Source organism: Thamnophis elegans, chromosome Z, assembly GCF_009769535.1.
Source record: "Thamnophis elegans isolate rThaEle1 chromosome Z, rThaEle1.pri, whole genome shotgun sequence".
Classification (NCBI taxonomy): domain Eukaryota; kingdom Metazoa; phylum Chordata; class Lepidosauria; order Squamata; family Colubridae; genus Thamnophis; species Thamnophis elegans.
In genome coordinates, this window is record NC_045558.1 from 83,874,974 (window position 1) to 83,888,993 (window position 14,020).

At 40.6% G+C, this 14,020-nt stretch overlaps 1 protein-coding gene and 1 pseudogene across 1 annotated transcript in view; one reads left to right on the forward strand and one right to left on the reverse strand.

Moving 5' to 3' along the window:
• Positions 1-702: 702 nt before the first annotated feature.
• On the forward strand, positions 703-2,361 carry LOC116521204 (annotated as a pseudogene).
• A 3,211-nt stretch (positions 2,362-5,572) lies between these two features.
• Positions 5,573-14,020, reverse strand: part of VSTM2A (V-set and transmembrane domain containing 2A) — a 28,830-nt gene continuing 20,382 nt past the window's right edge. Inside the window, exon 5 of the mRNA XM_032234923.1 lies at positions 5,573-5,661. Within this exon, the coding sequence (XP_032090814.1) occupies positions 5,573-5,661 (89 nt within the window). The remainder of the gene's footprint in view (positions 5,662-14,020) is intronic.

Consider the following 14,020-nt stretch of genomic DNA (forward strand, 5'->3'; position numbering starts at 1 on the left):
ACCAATATGGAAGTGGCACCTTGCTCTTCAGATGTGTGTCCCCTGCAGCCTCTGCATGTCTTCATCTGCGAATGGCTGGGCTTTCTTCAGATGTGGCTCCCGCAGCTTGCACCCCCTCTTCTGGCATCTAACCAGCATTGCCTGTGAAAGCTAAATTTTGGGTGGATATTTCAGGTATTCTCAGCTCTATTTCTGGGCTTTTTGGACTTAGGAGACTTGTGGGGAGAAATGGAGACCTTGTTTCCTATTTGGGAAAGCTGAATGTGTCTCCCCCACCCCACTTTACAATCAGAGACTAAAAGGCAGCCCTGAAAATATCAGAATCTGATCAGAAATAGAGGTAGCTTAACTAGAGAGGTTGACTAGCCCTTGTGGTTGCTAGGTCAGCTTCAGAATGAAAGTGGATTGCTGATTTTTTCCCCCTCCACCCATCTAGGATCTCTTCGGTATCAAATACATAATTTCAATTTATCAAAAGGGGCTACATCAATTTCTTTCTCTCCGTAGATGCTCTGATGTTGCTACACCTGCTCAAAACATCTCGACTCACAGCTTCCTACTGAGGCTCCAGAATAGATACCTAGAGTGTTCACAACTGCTCACTTCACTTAGCACCTTGGACTGTGCAAACTCAGACTGCATATAGACAATTTCTGTCTTGAAGAAAACCTTCATGCCTATACTGATATTTAAACCACAAATATGGCCAAACAGAAAGTGGACTTTGAAAACAGGTGCTTTCAAAAGAGGTGGAGGCAGAGTATCTATTTGTTGACATTGAGGTTAAGGCCTTGTGCTGTGTTTGTGGAGCTAATGTGGCTGTACTTAAAGAATGTAACATGAGATGGCACTGTGAGAAGAAATATCAGGACAAGTACAAAAACCTGGACATACAGCAGAAGCTAAAGAAAGTGGAAGAATTGAAAAGGTGTCTGATATCATGGCAGCATATGTTCAGAAAAGCAAAATCACAAAGTGAAGCTGCTGTGAAAGCTGATTTTATAGTGGCAGAAGAGATACGTAATCACCCTGGCCATTTACAGAGGGAGCGGTTTGTGAAGTGCTCCATGATTAAAGCTTGCATGATTGGTCTTGCGTCCAGACCAAAAGCAAACATTTTTGAATGTAAGCCTAAGCAGGAATACTGTTACTAATCAGATATATGAGCTTGTCACTGATTTACAAGGACAGTTGATTGAAAAGAGAAAATATTTCATTGCATATTCCCTTGCCTGTAGATACTGACATTGGTGACATGGCACAGCCAGCAATCTTCATCCGTGGATTGGGTTCAAATTTATTCATTGCAGAGGATCTTTTGGTTATGAAATCAATGCATGACACTACCACAGGAAAAGACATATTTGAAGCAGTATCTAAACGTGTAAATGACATGAAACTGCCCTAGAACAAACTTACAGGATGGATCATATACCCAGGAAACACTATGTGGCAAAGCCCCAAAGATGGAACATATAGTAAGCACTGTAACACAGACAGTTAACTTTATAAGAGCCAAAGGTTTAAATCACCATCAATTTAAATCTTTTCTGGAGGAAATACATTCTGAATTTGGTGATCTTCCCTATCACACAGAGGTCTAATGGCTATATTTTTTGAGTTGTGTAAGGAAATCTGTCAGTTCATGGAAAGTAAGGGAAAAAACTCCATAGTTTTGCGGGATGAAAAGTGGCTGTGTGAATTAGCTTTTCGGTGCGACATAATTAAGCATCTCACTGCACTAAACCTTCAGCTTCAGGATGGGACCATGTGATCACAGACATGTATGATTCAGTGAAAGACTTTCAAATTAAGCTGTGACTGTGGGAGACTCAGATGAAGCAAGGAAAACTGATCCACTTTTCCTGTTGCCAAACAATCTTAAACTAAGTTTCAACTGCTCTGGTCTCAGATGCTCATTTTGCTGATAAACTGAGCACACTTCACATGGAGTTTACATATCACTTTGTTGACTTTGAAACACAGAAATTCAGTAATTCATTTGCAGTTGACAGAAAGCACCTGTAAATATCCAGATGGATCTGATAGAACTCCAATGTAGCATCGCACTTAAGGCAAATATGATTCTGTGGGGCCCACACAGTTCACCAGGTTCATCCCTGAAATGATGCCCCAACTGTGCATACAAACTGTTGGAATGCTCTGCATGTTTAGTAGTATATACATGTGTGAGTAACTTTTCTCTGTGATAAGGTTGAAAAAAAAAGTATACACAGAAGTCTTCTCACCAATGCACACCTCCACTCTATCCTGAGAGTTTCCACAGCTCAGAATCTAACCTCAAACATTAATGAACTTGTAGATGAGAAAAGATGTCAAACATCCAGCTTGGACAAATGATATGAAAGAGAGAACTAAGTAGTTTATGTTTTTTCTTTTAAATTTATTTTTGCAGATATATTTGAAATATTTGTTCATATTTGAAATGTTAATCCTGTTTAACATCTTGGACATAATATACTCCTGAACTAATATGACACATAGTCTTACATGCAACTTGATCTCTGAAGGCTATCATAATACTGATGCGTTCATCAATGAAATTAAATTTGACATTCCTGGACTACAGTGTGTAATCACCCTAAAGTTGCTTTTTGTGCCTCAGGTTAACAGAATAACAGAGTTGGAAGGAACCTTGGAGATATTCTAGTCCAAACCTCTGCTCAAGTAGGAGATTATATATATTTTAGACAAATGGCTGTCCACTTTCTTCTTAAAAGCCTCCAGTGTTGGAGCACCCACAACTTCTAAAGGCAAGCTATTCCACTAGTTGATTGTTGTTACTGTCAGAAAGTTTCTCCTTAGTTCTAAGTTGCTTCTCTCTTTGTTCATTTTTCAATCATTGCTTCTTGTCCTGCCTTTTGGTGCTTTGGAAAATAAACTGACCCCCTCTTCTTTCTGGAAGCCCTTCAAATATTGGAACACTAGTATCATGTCACTCCTAGTTCTTCTTTGACTAAACTAGACATACACAATTCCTGCAACCATTTTCCATAAGTTTTACCCTTCAGTCCCCCAATCATATTCACTGTATTTCTCTGCACTCTTTGCAGACTTTCAACATCTTTTTTATATTGTGGTGACCAAAACTTGATACAGTATTCCAAGTATGGTCTTACCAATGCATTACAAAGTGATTCTTGTGATCTTGATTCTGTTTCTCTGTTAATGCAGCCTAGCATTGTATTGACTTTTTTGACAGCTGCAGTACCCTGCTGGCTCATATTTAAGTGTTTGTCCACTAAACGTCTTGCAGTTATTGCTGTTGAGCAAAGTTTTATCTAATGTACCTAATCCGAGTGAGCATCATAGTTTATATTTTGTAGACAGTGAGAAGCATCTGTGTATTAAAAAATTAATATCTGCCCTTGGTAAAGAAGAGATGTATTTTTTTAAAAAATCCCCATTGTCCTGGAAATTCTATTATTGTCTGGCAATCTTATATGTGTTCTCTGAGGTATAGGAAATGACAATTGTAAGATAGGAGAGGAAAGAAAGAAAGAAAGAAACAAGAAAGAAAGAAAGAAAGAAAGAAAGAAAGAAAGAAAGGGGAAAAGCCCCTTTCTTCTAAACCTCTAGGTTTGGGACAAGCCCAGTTCTCTTTGTTTAAGTTTATAGAACTGTGTGTCAAATTTGAGAAATTAGATGAAGGAGTCAACTGACAGCATTAAGTATAAAAACAAAGATAGCCATTACTCGTGAGCCTGAAATTTTATTCCCAAGTTTACCCCATATTTCAGAGACTGGTTGAATTGAGTTCTTGATTAATAACTATGCTGCCAGAACCTTGCATTATGGATTTGTGTGTGTGTGTGTGTGTGTGTGTGTATGTGTGTGTGTATGTTAAGGGTATAAGATTTTCTATCACGCACTAAGTTATTATGCCAAATATTTTTGGTGTGAAAATTAAATCTATATATGTTGATGGGATCAGAGATTCAGACTCAAAAAAGATTAGTCAGTACAGTAGAGAAAGTTTCACTCTGTATTTATGGCAAGAGAAAAACAGCTCATTATGAATCATTGTTATTTCCCCTTGAGGCTTATCGGTTGATATTATATCCCTTTAACAGAAGTAAAGGTTCATTTAATATACAGTCATTAACACATTCTGTTGGCACTCATTTAGCTAAGAAGTATAAAGATTTGGATATCTTTTTAAAAAAATCTGATTTCACAATGAAATGTCATTCTCATATTGGCTGTCTCATTATCGCATCATACAGCACAATTAGAATATAATAATTCTGTGTAGCCTCATAAATGAGACTATTCCTATGTTATGAGTAAATTTAGTTGTCAGTATACCAAGTTGTTCTTTTTATTAATAACAAAATTAAAAGAAAACCCACCCAACCAGAGAACAAGGTGCATTTTTTCCTGTCTCTCTTCTTTTTCTCCTTCTTCCTTTAATTATTTTTCTTTGCAGAGTATTTGTAATTGATAAAATACAATATATTCAGAAATAATGTCATGATGTCTCAGCAACTCCAATATTTCCTGTTAGAGACCATAGCAAATTTAATGTGCATTTTACAGAGTTAGCAGAGAAGTGCATTGCCATCAGCAAAGACTCAGGCCAGTGGAAAGTGATTGCACGAATTACAAAATGCCACATAGCACTGAATTATAACTTACAATGAATGCTTTGGTGAAAGAAAAATCAAGTTGGTGGCACCACATTGAGATAATATTCAAAACTGGCTTGTAAAATGTTCCAAGGAATATCCATTTGAGATTGTATCACACATGAAAGCAGTTTACAGAATGTACTGTAACTTAAAGTTTGCAGATACAGAAGTTGCCAAATTAAAGAAAACCCACCAAATAGAGAACACACACATATAATTTATGTATTTATAGAAACCTTTAAGTACCCCATAGGGGTTGGACAGGCTAATAACTGCTACCATCAAATAGGAAAGAAAGCGATAATCGTCAGAGGAAGAAATCAACTAAGAAAGCCCAACAAAGGCTCCGACACTTTCTTGCACATGTTCCATCATTGTAGATTTTTTTGTACTTATTCGCTGCATTGGATTTATGACAAGATTTGCCATCCAGGAAATAAGTTCTTCCAAAGGACAAAGATGTTTCCCTCCGCTGCCATCCGAGTAGAGTTGGCATCTGGAGAGCTAGAGAGCTGAGATGTAGTAGGAGTGAAGTCTTTCTATTTAGAGTTATCTCTTTCTGGGATAAGAATCACATCCAGTTTTATAATATCAAAACATGAATGAATAAATAAATAAAAATAAAATATAAATAACAGCTGAAGAATAAAGGGAATTCAGTACTTTCATTTGTTTGACTCAAGAAAAGAAAAAGTATAGAAAAATGTACATTGTCACATTGAACAATACATTTTTACAGTGCACCAATTCTCCTTAAAATGGAAAAAGAAAAAGAGAGGAAAAAAGGGGAAAAATAGATTTAAAAGAAGGAAAGAAACATGCTATTAGTTTCTTCTCTCTCTTTTTTTTAAAAAAGTGTAATATTTTATTTATTGATTTTGTATGCATTTCCTGAAGAAGGTGCTCCATTGTGTAGCGAATTAGAGTACATTGGGTGCAGGGTGGTGGTTGAAAGTTAGGGTCAGCTTTGCTGTCCGCTCCATAGATTTTACAGGTGATTTTCTCTTTGCTTTAAGAAGAAAAAGTGATATTGGAAAAAGTCAGCACTTTTTAGATCAAAGTAAAGCACCCTTCACAAAGCCACAAACAAGAAGCAGGACAGAAAGTCCATGGCTTGTAGCTATCCTCGCACCTGCGGAAGAAGTTATAAGATATTCGCTCATCTTGCAGATTTCCAATGCTTCTTTATAAGGCTGTTTAAACATATACATTCATATATTTAATTAGTTCATCAGCTTGGCTCTTGCACCCATGACTTTCTTGGCATGCACTGCAAATAACAACATATACAAAGGGTTTCAGTCCCACAAGGTGTTTTGCTTTGTAATTTTTGCTTTTAATGTTTTCCCCTAACAATATAATCTAGTCATATGGAAAAAGAGCATTATGAACACATTCTCAAATTGTTCTTTATCCCCAAATTCCAATAATAACTTTACAAAGTGAACTTTATGCCTCAAAGCAAGCTAAACAAAGGATAATTCAAACCCTCATGGGTCAACATATATGGGCAGCTGACTGTCTTTAGTTTGGTGGGAAACCAGTTCTGCAATCCAAAATTAAAATGTCTATTTTTTTTAAAAGAGTAGTGTATTGAGATTTTTAAGAGTATGTTTAAAGGCATCTCTGTTCATAAATATTTGTAAGCCTATTGCAGATTAGGTGACACCTTATTCTTTTTTTAAAATAGAGGGGATACTTGTTAATCTTTGAAATCCTAAAAAAAAAACTGCCCACGCTTTGACATAAATTAAGAAAAATTTCTGCATAATCAGTAAAGATATTTAGAGAGGATAATCTTGGCGGAAATGGTCTAACCTGTTAGCTATAAATCAGAGATGGAGAAATTCTTTGTGGAACATAGGGATTCAATGAACTTTCTGAGCTCACTACCAGGCTTAGACTACAAAAATAGGCCTGTGTAATGTTGCACGTATGTGCATATGAAGTTATGGCAGACTGTTGAGGTATGATCAACCCCAGACTAAACAAACATGTCATCAGACATAATAAAACAATGAAAATACATTCCTAACTCAAATAGGATCAGGATCCTTGTCTTTCTGAAAGAATGTCTGAGATGTTCTGGTTGTTGCAAAATGTATTCCCATGTTCTAAGGGTTGATCAGTATTATTCAGTCATGCACATTTGCAAAAGATTGTTTGTGCTTTGAATACAAGATATCCCGAAAGGTAAATTATATAGAATAATATACCTGAAGTGTATGAAGTGACATGTTTTGCTTTGCTAAGGAATGGTGCTGATGTTCTATGATCTATATTCTCTATATAAGGACAAAATAGATGGAGACAAAATATAATTATATGCCCCTTATCTTATTCTTAAGATACTTCTAGCATACTCCTGGCACTGTAGGTCCTCTCCATATTCTGAAATATTATCTGCCAAGAGTGCTCACTTAAGTTCAGCTGACCTGAAAATATGAAGATGTTTCAAATACTCAGAAGCACTGCAAGATCTGTAAAATCAAGTGCAGGGAATGCACAGAACATAGAATTATAAGATGAAAGGAATCTTTAAGGTTTTCTAGTTCAAAGCCCTGCTCAAAGCAGGAGAACTTTATATCATGCCAGTAAAATGATTGTCCAATCTATTTTTGAAAACCTCCAGTGAAGGAGGAGCTACAACTCTGGGAAGCAAGTTATTCCACTGATTAAGTGTTCTCACTGTCAGAAAGCTCCTCTTCACCTCAAGATGGTGCCGTAATGGCAGCCTTGGTGAAATGCTCTCTTGTAATTTTGAAGTTTTCTATTATTTTTTATGACACTCTGAGAATTTCATGAATGAAATTCATATTGAACTTTTGAATATGGGTCAAACAATGGGTTTTAAATAACAAACATCTATCTGGGACTATTCCTCCCTTCTTTTCAAATGTGGAAGGAAATTCTGATTGATGACATGGCAATTATCTCTTTCAGCCCAGTAGAAACAAAGAAACAGAAGAACAAAAGAAGAAGGAAGAGAGGTAAGTGAGGAGGCATATTACAAAGGCTCGGGAACATGGGGAAAGCAAATCCTCCTCCCACTTCTGCATTTAATTAATCTTTGCTCAAATAGAGGAACTGCTACTTTTAAATAGTAACATATTCAGGGGTGGGTTTCAAAACTTTTTACTACTTATTCTGTGGGTATGACTATTTTGTGAGCGTGGCTTGGCGTTCATGTGTCTGGGTGGGCATGGCCAACTTGATGTCACTCACCAGGAGATGTTATGGATTGGGTAAAATGTGGTGAAGCTCACTTAACAATGCTCTTGCTTAGCAACCAAAATTTTGGGCTCAATTGTAGTTGTAAGTCAAGGACTATCTCTGCCTTCCTCTACATGGCAGTCTTGTCCTAGTAAACTCCTTCTCCTTTCTGGAAATTTTCCTCTCTGTTAGAGGCACCAAAATAATCCAGACAGTGTAAGGTATCCTGCTGCAGTGGGGGGTTGGACTAGATGACCTCTGAGTAGACATCTAGCCCTAAATTGCTGTGCTGTTTTTGTTTCTTTCCTTCCTTTTCTTCTTTCTCCCTTCTCCCAATAACTGCTAAATGTTACTTTGTAAACCTGAGCAGCTTTTCAATTTTAAGCAGGACTCCAAAGTTTGCAGCTTTAAGACTTGTGGACTTCAACTCCCAGAATTCCACAGCCAGGCATGCTCAGTTCTGATTTAAAGCAATAGCATTTGTTTTTCTCCTTTGCTAATATCCCGGGTAAAAAGTAAGTTTCTTTCTTTCTTTCTTTCTTTCTCCCTCCCTCCCTCCCTCCCTCTTCCCCTCTCTTATTTTTAAAGCTTTTTTCCCCTTGCCTGAACCGTCAGGGGAAAAAAACCTTTTTAAAAAAGCTTGTGATGGGAAAACAGGTTTGGGGGCATGGCCAAGCCACCATTTTTACTACCGGTCCTGTTCAGTACGCCAGATTTTCACTACCTCTTCTGGTGTACCAGACCATATAGGGAGAAACCCACCACTGCACATATTGGTAGGAAGCTACCAAGATACATATAGCATGTCAACTGTCTGTCTAGAGCAGTGGTTCTCAACCTATGGGTCGGGACCCCTTTGGGGGTCGAACGACCCTTTCACAGGGGTCGCCTAAGACCATTGGAAAACACATATTTTCAAAAAAAATATGGAAAACATGAAATAATTTTATGGTGGGGGTTCCCCACAACATGAGGAACTGTATTAAAGGGTCACAGCATTAGAAAGGTTGAGACCCACTGGTCTAGAGGCAAGAATATTTTAGACCACTGCTGTTATGTATTAAATATATAAGTTGTGTTAAGTCCTGCTAAAGTGAAACTAACTGAACCCTTTAGATGACCCTAATTGTTAACCTCAACTGTTTTGGAGGGAAACTTAGAGCATTTATATTTGTGTGGGCTTTTTCAAGTATTATGATCGGTTAAAGCCTTGTGGGCCCAGAGTATAAATTACAGGGATTTGTCTGCAGTTCCTCAGTTCCAGTTATGAGTCAATAAATGCTGCTGTTTCTATGCTGGTCTGATTTTGCCTAGAAGGCAAGAACGAAAAGTCCACTACGCCATAGTGGCGATGAAGCTGGGATGCTACAGAGGAGACAGCTGCTGATAACCAAGAGACTGAACTCATTGGGTTATAGCCTGGGTAACGAGCCCCAGCAGGACTAGTCCTCACCCCCACCTACTGGAAAACCACCCTGGAGGCACACTGAAATCACTGGGTATCAGACCAGGTAAAGAACCCTGATGGGACCACACTCCTCGCCTTGCCTGCCAGTAAGACACACTGAAGGCACAGACATATCTGAGGCATCTGTCCCCAGGAATCCTAAGTGCAGCCCAGCTCCAACCGCAACAGTATAGGCATTAAATAGCACCACAGAGCCTTCCCAAAATAGCTAAACTGGGAAGATTCATCAAGTTTGATATTACTCACCCAGAAAGGTGGAGCTCTTACATTTCCCGAGTAGACAACTATCTCCAGGCTAACCAGGTCATGGACGAAGGCCTGAAGGCGGCAATCCTACTATGTGTCTGCAGAGAAGCCACGTTTGATATCAATGAAAACTTGATAGCACCAGCAAGCATAGAGACAGTGGCCTATGCAGACCTTAAGAAAAAAATTAAGTGAACATTTTGAGCCAAAACTCTCCTGGCAACATGAACAGAGATCCGGGAATCTGCAGCAGAGTTTGTGGCAGCCCTTTGCCAAGCTTCACAGTAAGGCAAGTTTCTCGATCTGACTATCTCAGAGACTGTCTCGTTTGCAGCCTGCATAATAGTAAATTACAGTAGTGCCTATTCGCCATAGAGAAACTGACTTTCCAAGAAACATTGAAGGAAGTCATGATGGAGGGGCCATGAAGACTCTTGGAGCACCAAAACCACACACCTTCCCTCCAGCAATCCACCAAGACTGTCAGTGATCCATCAAGAGACCACCAAGAGACCACCAAGAGACCACCAAGAGAAGGCTCCGGGGAGGTCAGTGACATTGAAGAAATTGATCACTTGCGGAGAGAACCACCCAGAAGGCCACGTTCCACAGAGCAAGCAACTTCCCCACAGAGCTGCACAAGCTGCAGGGGACAGCATGACAGAGCAGAGTGCAGATTCCACACAATAGCATGCCATGCCTGTGGAAAGCAAGGGTGCATTGCCAGAGTTTGCAGAGGCAGCATAAAGGGAAAAGGCCCCCAGGACTGAACATAGCTGAATATTGCTTGGGAAGGTGTAGCATCCATTGCACGGGGACTCAATCAAAGAAAAGATAAGCCTCAAACCAAAACTTCAAGGGGTCCCATGCTCCTTGGAGCTAGATACTGGATCGGCCCTGTCCATTATCACCTCCATGACCTTCGACCACATTTGCAAATGTAGTTGATGGCAGATCCTGCTCAAATAATCGAGCTTAGTGCTGACGGACTTCCAGAATCACCATGTTCCCATAAAGGGTAAGCTATCATTAGATTACAGTTCAGAGAGTTCAAGGGTACCCTCAGTGTAGTGGTCAGAAAGGGGTCTCGCACCAGTCTCATAGGACGGGACTGGTTCGAGGCCCTGTGCATCAGGGTAACTGCATCCATTGAACCCAAATAGCCAATCTAGAAGCAGTATGCCAACAATACGCTGACCTATTCAGCACTGAACTATGACAATACAAATGGGCACCCATTTCACTCAACTTTGATCCAGTAGTAATGGGGCTGTTCGCATCACAGACTAAAAGTGCACCACAAACAAGGCACTACAGCAGAATGCTTATCCTGTACCAGGGTTAGGGTTAGGATTAGAGTTAGGCTCCATGTTTAGGGTTAGGCTCCAGGGAGGCTGAATCTTTGCTAAGCTAGAGCTTGCCCAGGCCTACCAGCAGCTACCAGTAGACAACGCTACCACAAAAGCACAAACAATAGTCACACAGATGCATTCCAAATGTGCCACTTGCAGTTTGGGGTAAACGTAGAACCAGGATTGTTCTAAAGCATTATGGAACGAACACTGAAGAACATTCCCAGACTCTGCCTGTACTTTGATGATGTCCTGATCACAGGGGAATCAACAGTGGAACATCTCCGTGCAGTTCTCCAACACTTCCGCAAGCAGGTCCAAAACTTAAGAGGAAAAAGTGCCAGATCGGCGTGGAATCCACAGAATTCCTGGGTTTCTGCATCGATAATGCCGGAATCTATCTATCTGAAGCAAAGCTAAAGGCAATTCAGTAAGCCCCCACACCAAAATCCAAGGGGCAGCTCCAAGCATTCCGTGCCTTGCTCCATTTTTACCACTCCTACAGTATAAGGTTGCCCTGGCAGAACTACTACAACACCTACTAGACAAATAAGCACTCTGGGTCTGGTCGAGCACACAAGACAAAGCGTTCAAGCCAGTAAAATCATTGTTATCCTTCGACCTCTGTTCTAGCTCCTTTCAATAGAACCCTTCCTACACTAGTCTGTGACTCTTCGCCATATGGTATTGGGGCAATACTAAGCCACAGATGCCAGATGGTAGAGAGTCCCGCATTGCATACTATTCTAGAATATTATTACTGGCTGAAAGGAACTATGCCCAGATAGACAAGGAAGCCCTTGTCATAGTGGCTGGCAGTAAGAAGTTCCACAACTTCTTATATGGACAAACCTTCACCATCTTTACAGACAACAAACCTCTGCTTGGTCTCTTCACAGCTGACAAACAGACACCACAGATCTTGTCACCATGAATGCTACAATGGTCAATTTTCATGGCTGCATACTTGTACTGTCTAGTCCACAAGCCAGACAAGAAAATGGGCCACACCAATGCTCTCAGCCGACAGCCTCTACCACAGACTGAGCCAGATCCGGCCCTACCTTGTCATATTCTGGCGATCCAGGACCTGCCTGAAGCATCCTTACATGCAGGGGATGTTGCAGCTGAATCCAGACAGAATGCTTAGCCGCATTCTCAACTGGATGTTAAGGAGATGGCCAGTGGCCTGGCCAGGCCCTGAGTTCCAGCACTACACTTCTAAAAAAAAAGTGAACTGTTGACCCACAAGGGATGTGTACTGGGGCAGCAGGGTCATCATTCCATTCAGTCTTTTCTCCAAGGTACTGGATCCCCTACATGAGGGGCAGCCAGGAACTGTTTGGATGAAGGCTCTAGCAAAGAGCTACTTGGGATGGCCAGGCCTGCACAAAGACATTGGGAATCAAGTAAGAAGTTGCCAGGCCTGCCAAGAAACCTGAGCAGAGATGGTACAAGTACCAGTGCACTGCTGCGACCACGCACACCCCATGCTTTCACATGCATGATTTTTTGCAGTTCTGTCTACTGTGTATGTATATTAATCCCTAGAGCAGTGACGGCTAACATTTCATCAACGAGTGCCAAAATGGGAGCGTGCACAATCCTTTTCAGCACCAAGTTTCTGTCTGGTGTACATTGCTGGCTGTGCCTGGCCTTTTTGGAGTCCTCAGCCAAAAAACCCTGCCCCACTGCCCCATGTACCTGAGCTGGCCAGGTGCTCTGAACAATGGATGCATGGCAGTGCCATGGGCAGGAGGGCGGGGGTCATGCAAGAAGCCCACTTGGGCAGAGAGGGAGGGAAGCCCCGGCCCACCTGTCCTGGCTGGCGGCCCTGCTCCCCTTGCTCTTGCTCCCCTTGTGGGTTCCAGTTGGTCTTTGCATGTGCATGCATGCCAGAAACTGGATGACCAGGTGTCCGGTGTGCATGCGTGCACCAGAAACCAGAAGATAATCTTTCCGGTGTGCGCATGCTCACTTGGCGGCTGCTCTTTTGGTTTCTGGCACTCCCATGTAAAAACCAGCTGGTCGGCATGCCAGAACCCGGAAGAGCAACAGGTGATGGCTCCATGTGCCCAGAGAGATGGTTCTGCATGCCACTTCTGGCACATGTGCCATAGGTTCACCATCATGGCCTTAGTGTGTGGCTATATTATTATTTATTCCTTTTATTATTTTATTTCCTTCTTTTACTGGTATGATTACTATGATTTGTTACATAGTCAGCCAGATGTTCAGACTGAATTTGACTTTTTTGTTTGCTTATTGTATCCATTCCAAGGACCTGGAATAGGCAGATTTGGATATTTGATAGTGTTAAATATCATAGCAGGGTGTAAACTGACTGTATATTTGTGATGGGTAAACCCTTTTATTCCAGTAGTTCTGTAGCTTCTGGCTCTGGTTGCTCAGCCAACAATCTTTTTCAGCAGATGTCCAGGACTGCCAGCATCTAGTGTAGTCTTTGTTAACTGGGCAATGACTGAGCCAGTGTGGATTTCTGTAATTTATGTCTTACCATATTTTTTTTAATGGGAAAGGCAAATCTTTGTCTGACTGCTCTGATTAGACCTGTCCAGTATGGGTGAACCTCTAGCACAGCTCTCATCTTCTTCAGAGCATATAAGCCCCACCACCATGTCAAGGTAGTGCCTCACTGGGGTGCATGTGTCAAGGTTATTATTATTGTTTGTCACACAGTCAGCCAGATATTCATATTGGATTTGATATCTTTATCTATCTATTTAGTCCTTTCTAAGGACCTGAGATAAGCAGATGTGAATGTTTGATGGCATTATAGATATCGTCATAGAATGTAAACAACCGTGTGATGATACTTCCAAATAAAGCTGCTTTTTGCAATTGACTGATAGTGATTATTATTGATGTTCTAGTATAGTATGTCCACAACGGATCTAGGAAAACTCACTACAGCCAATTCATCATGGCTATCTTCCCATGGTCATCTCACTGTGGGACATCTTGTTGTGAGACAATTCATTTTCTTCTACACTGTTTCCATCTTTGTCAGTGGAAATAATGTTGATGAAATAGTGGCAGATAATATTTATTGCATTGAGTTATCCCAT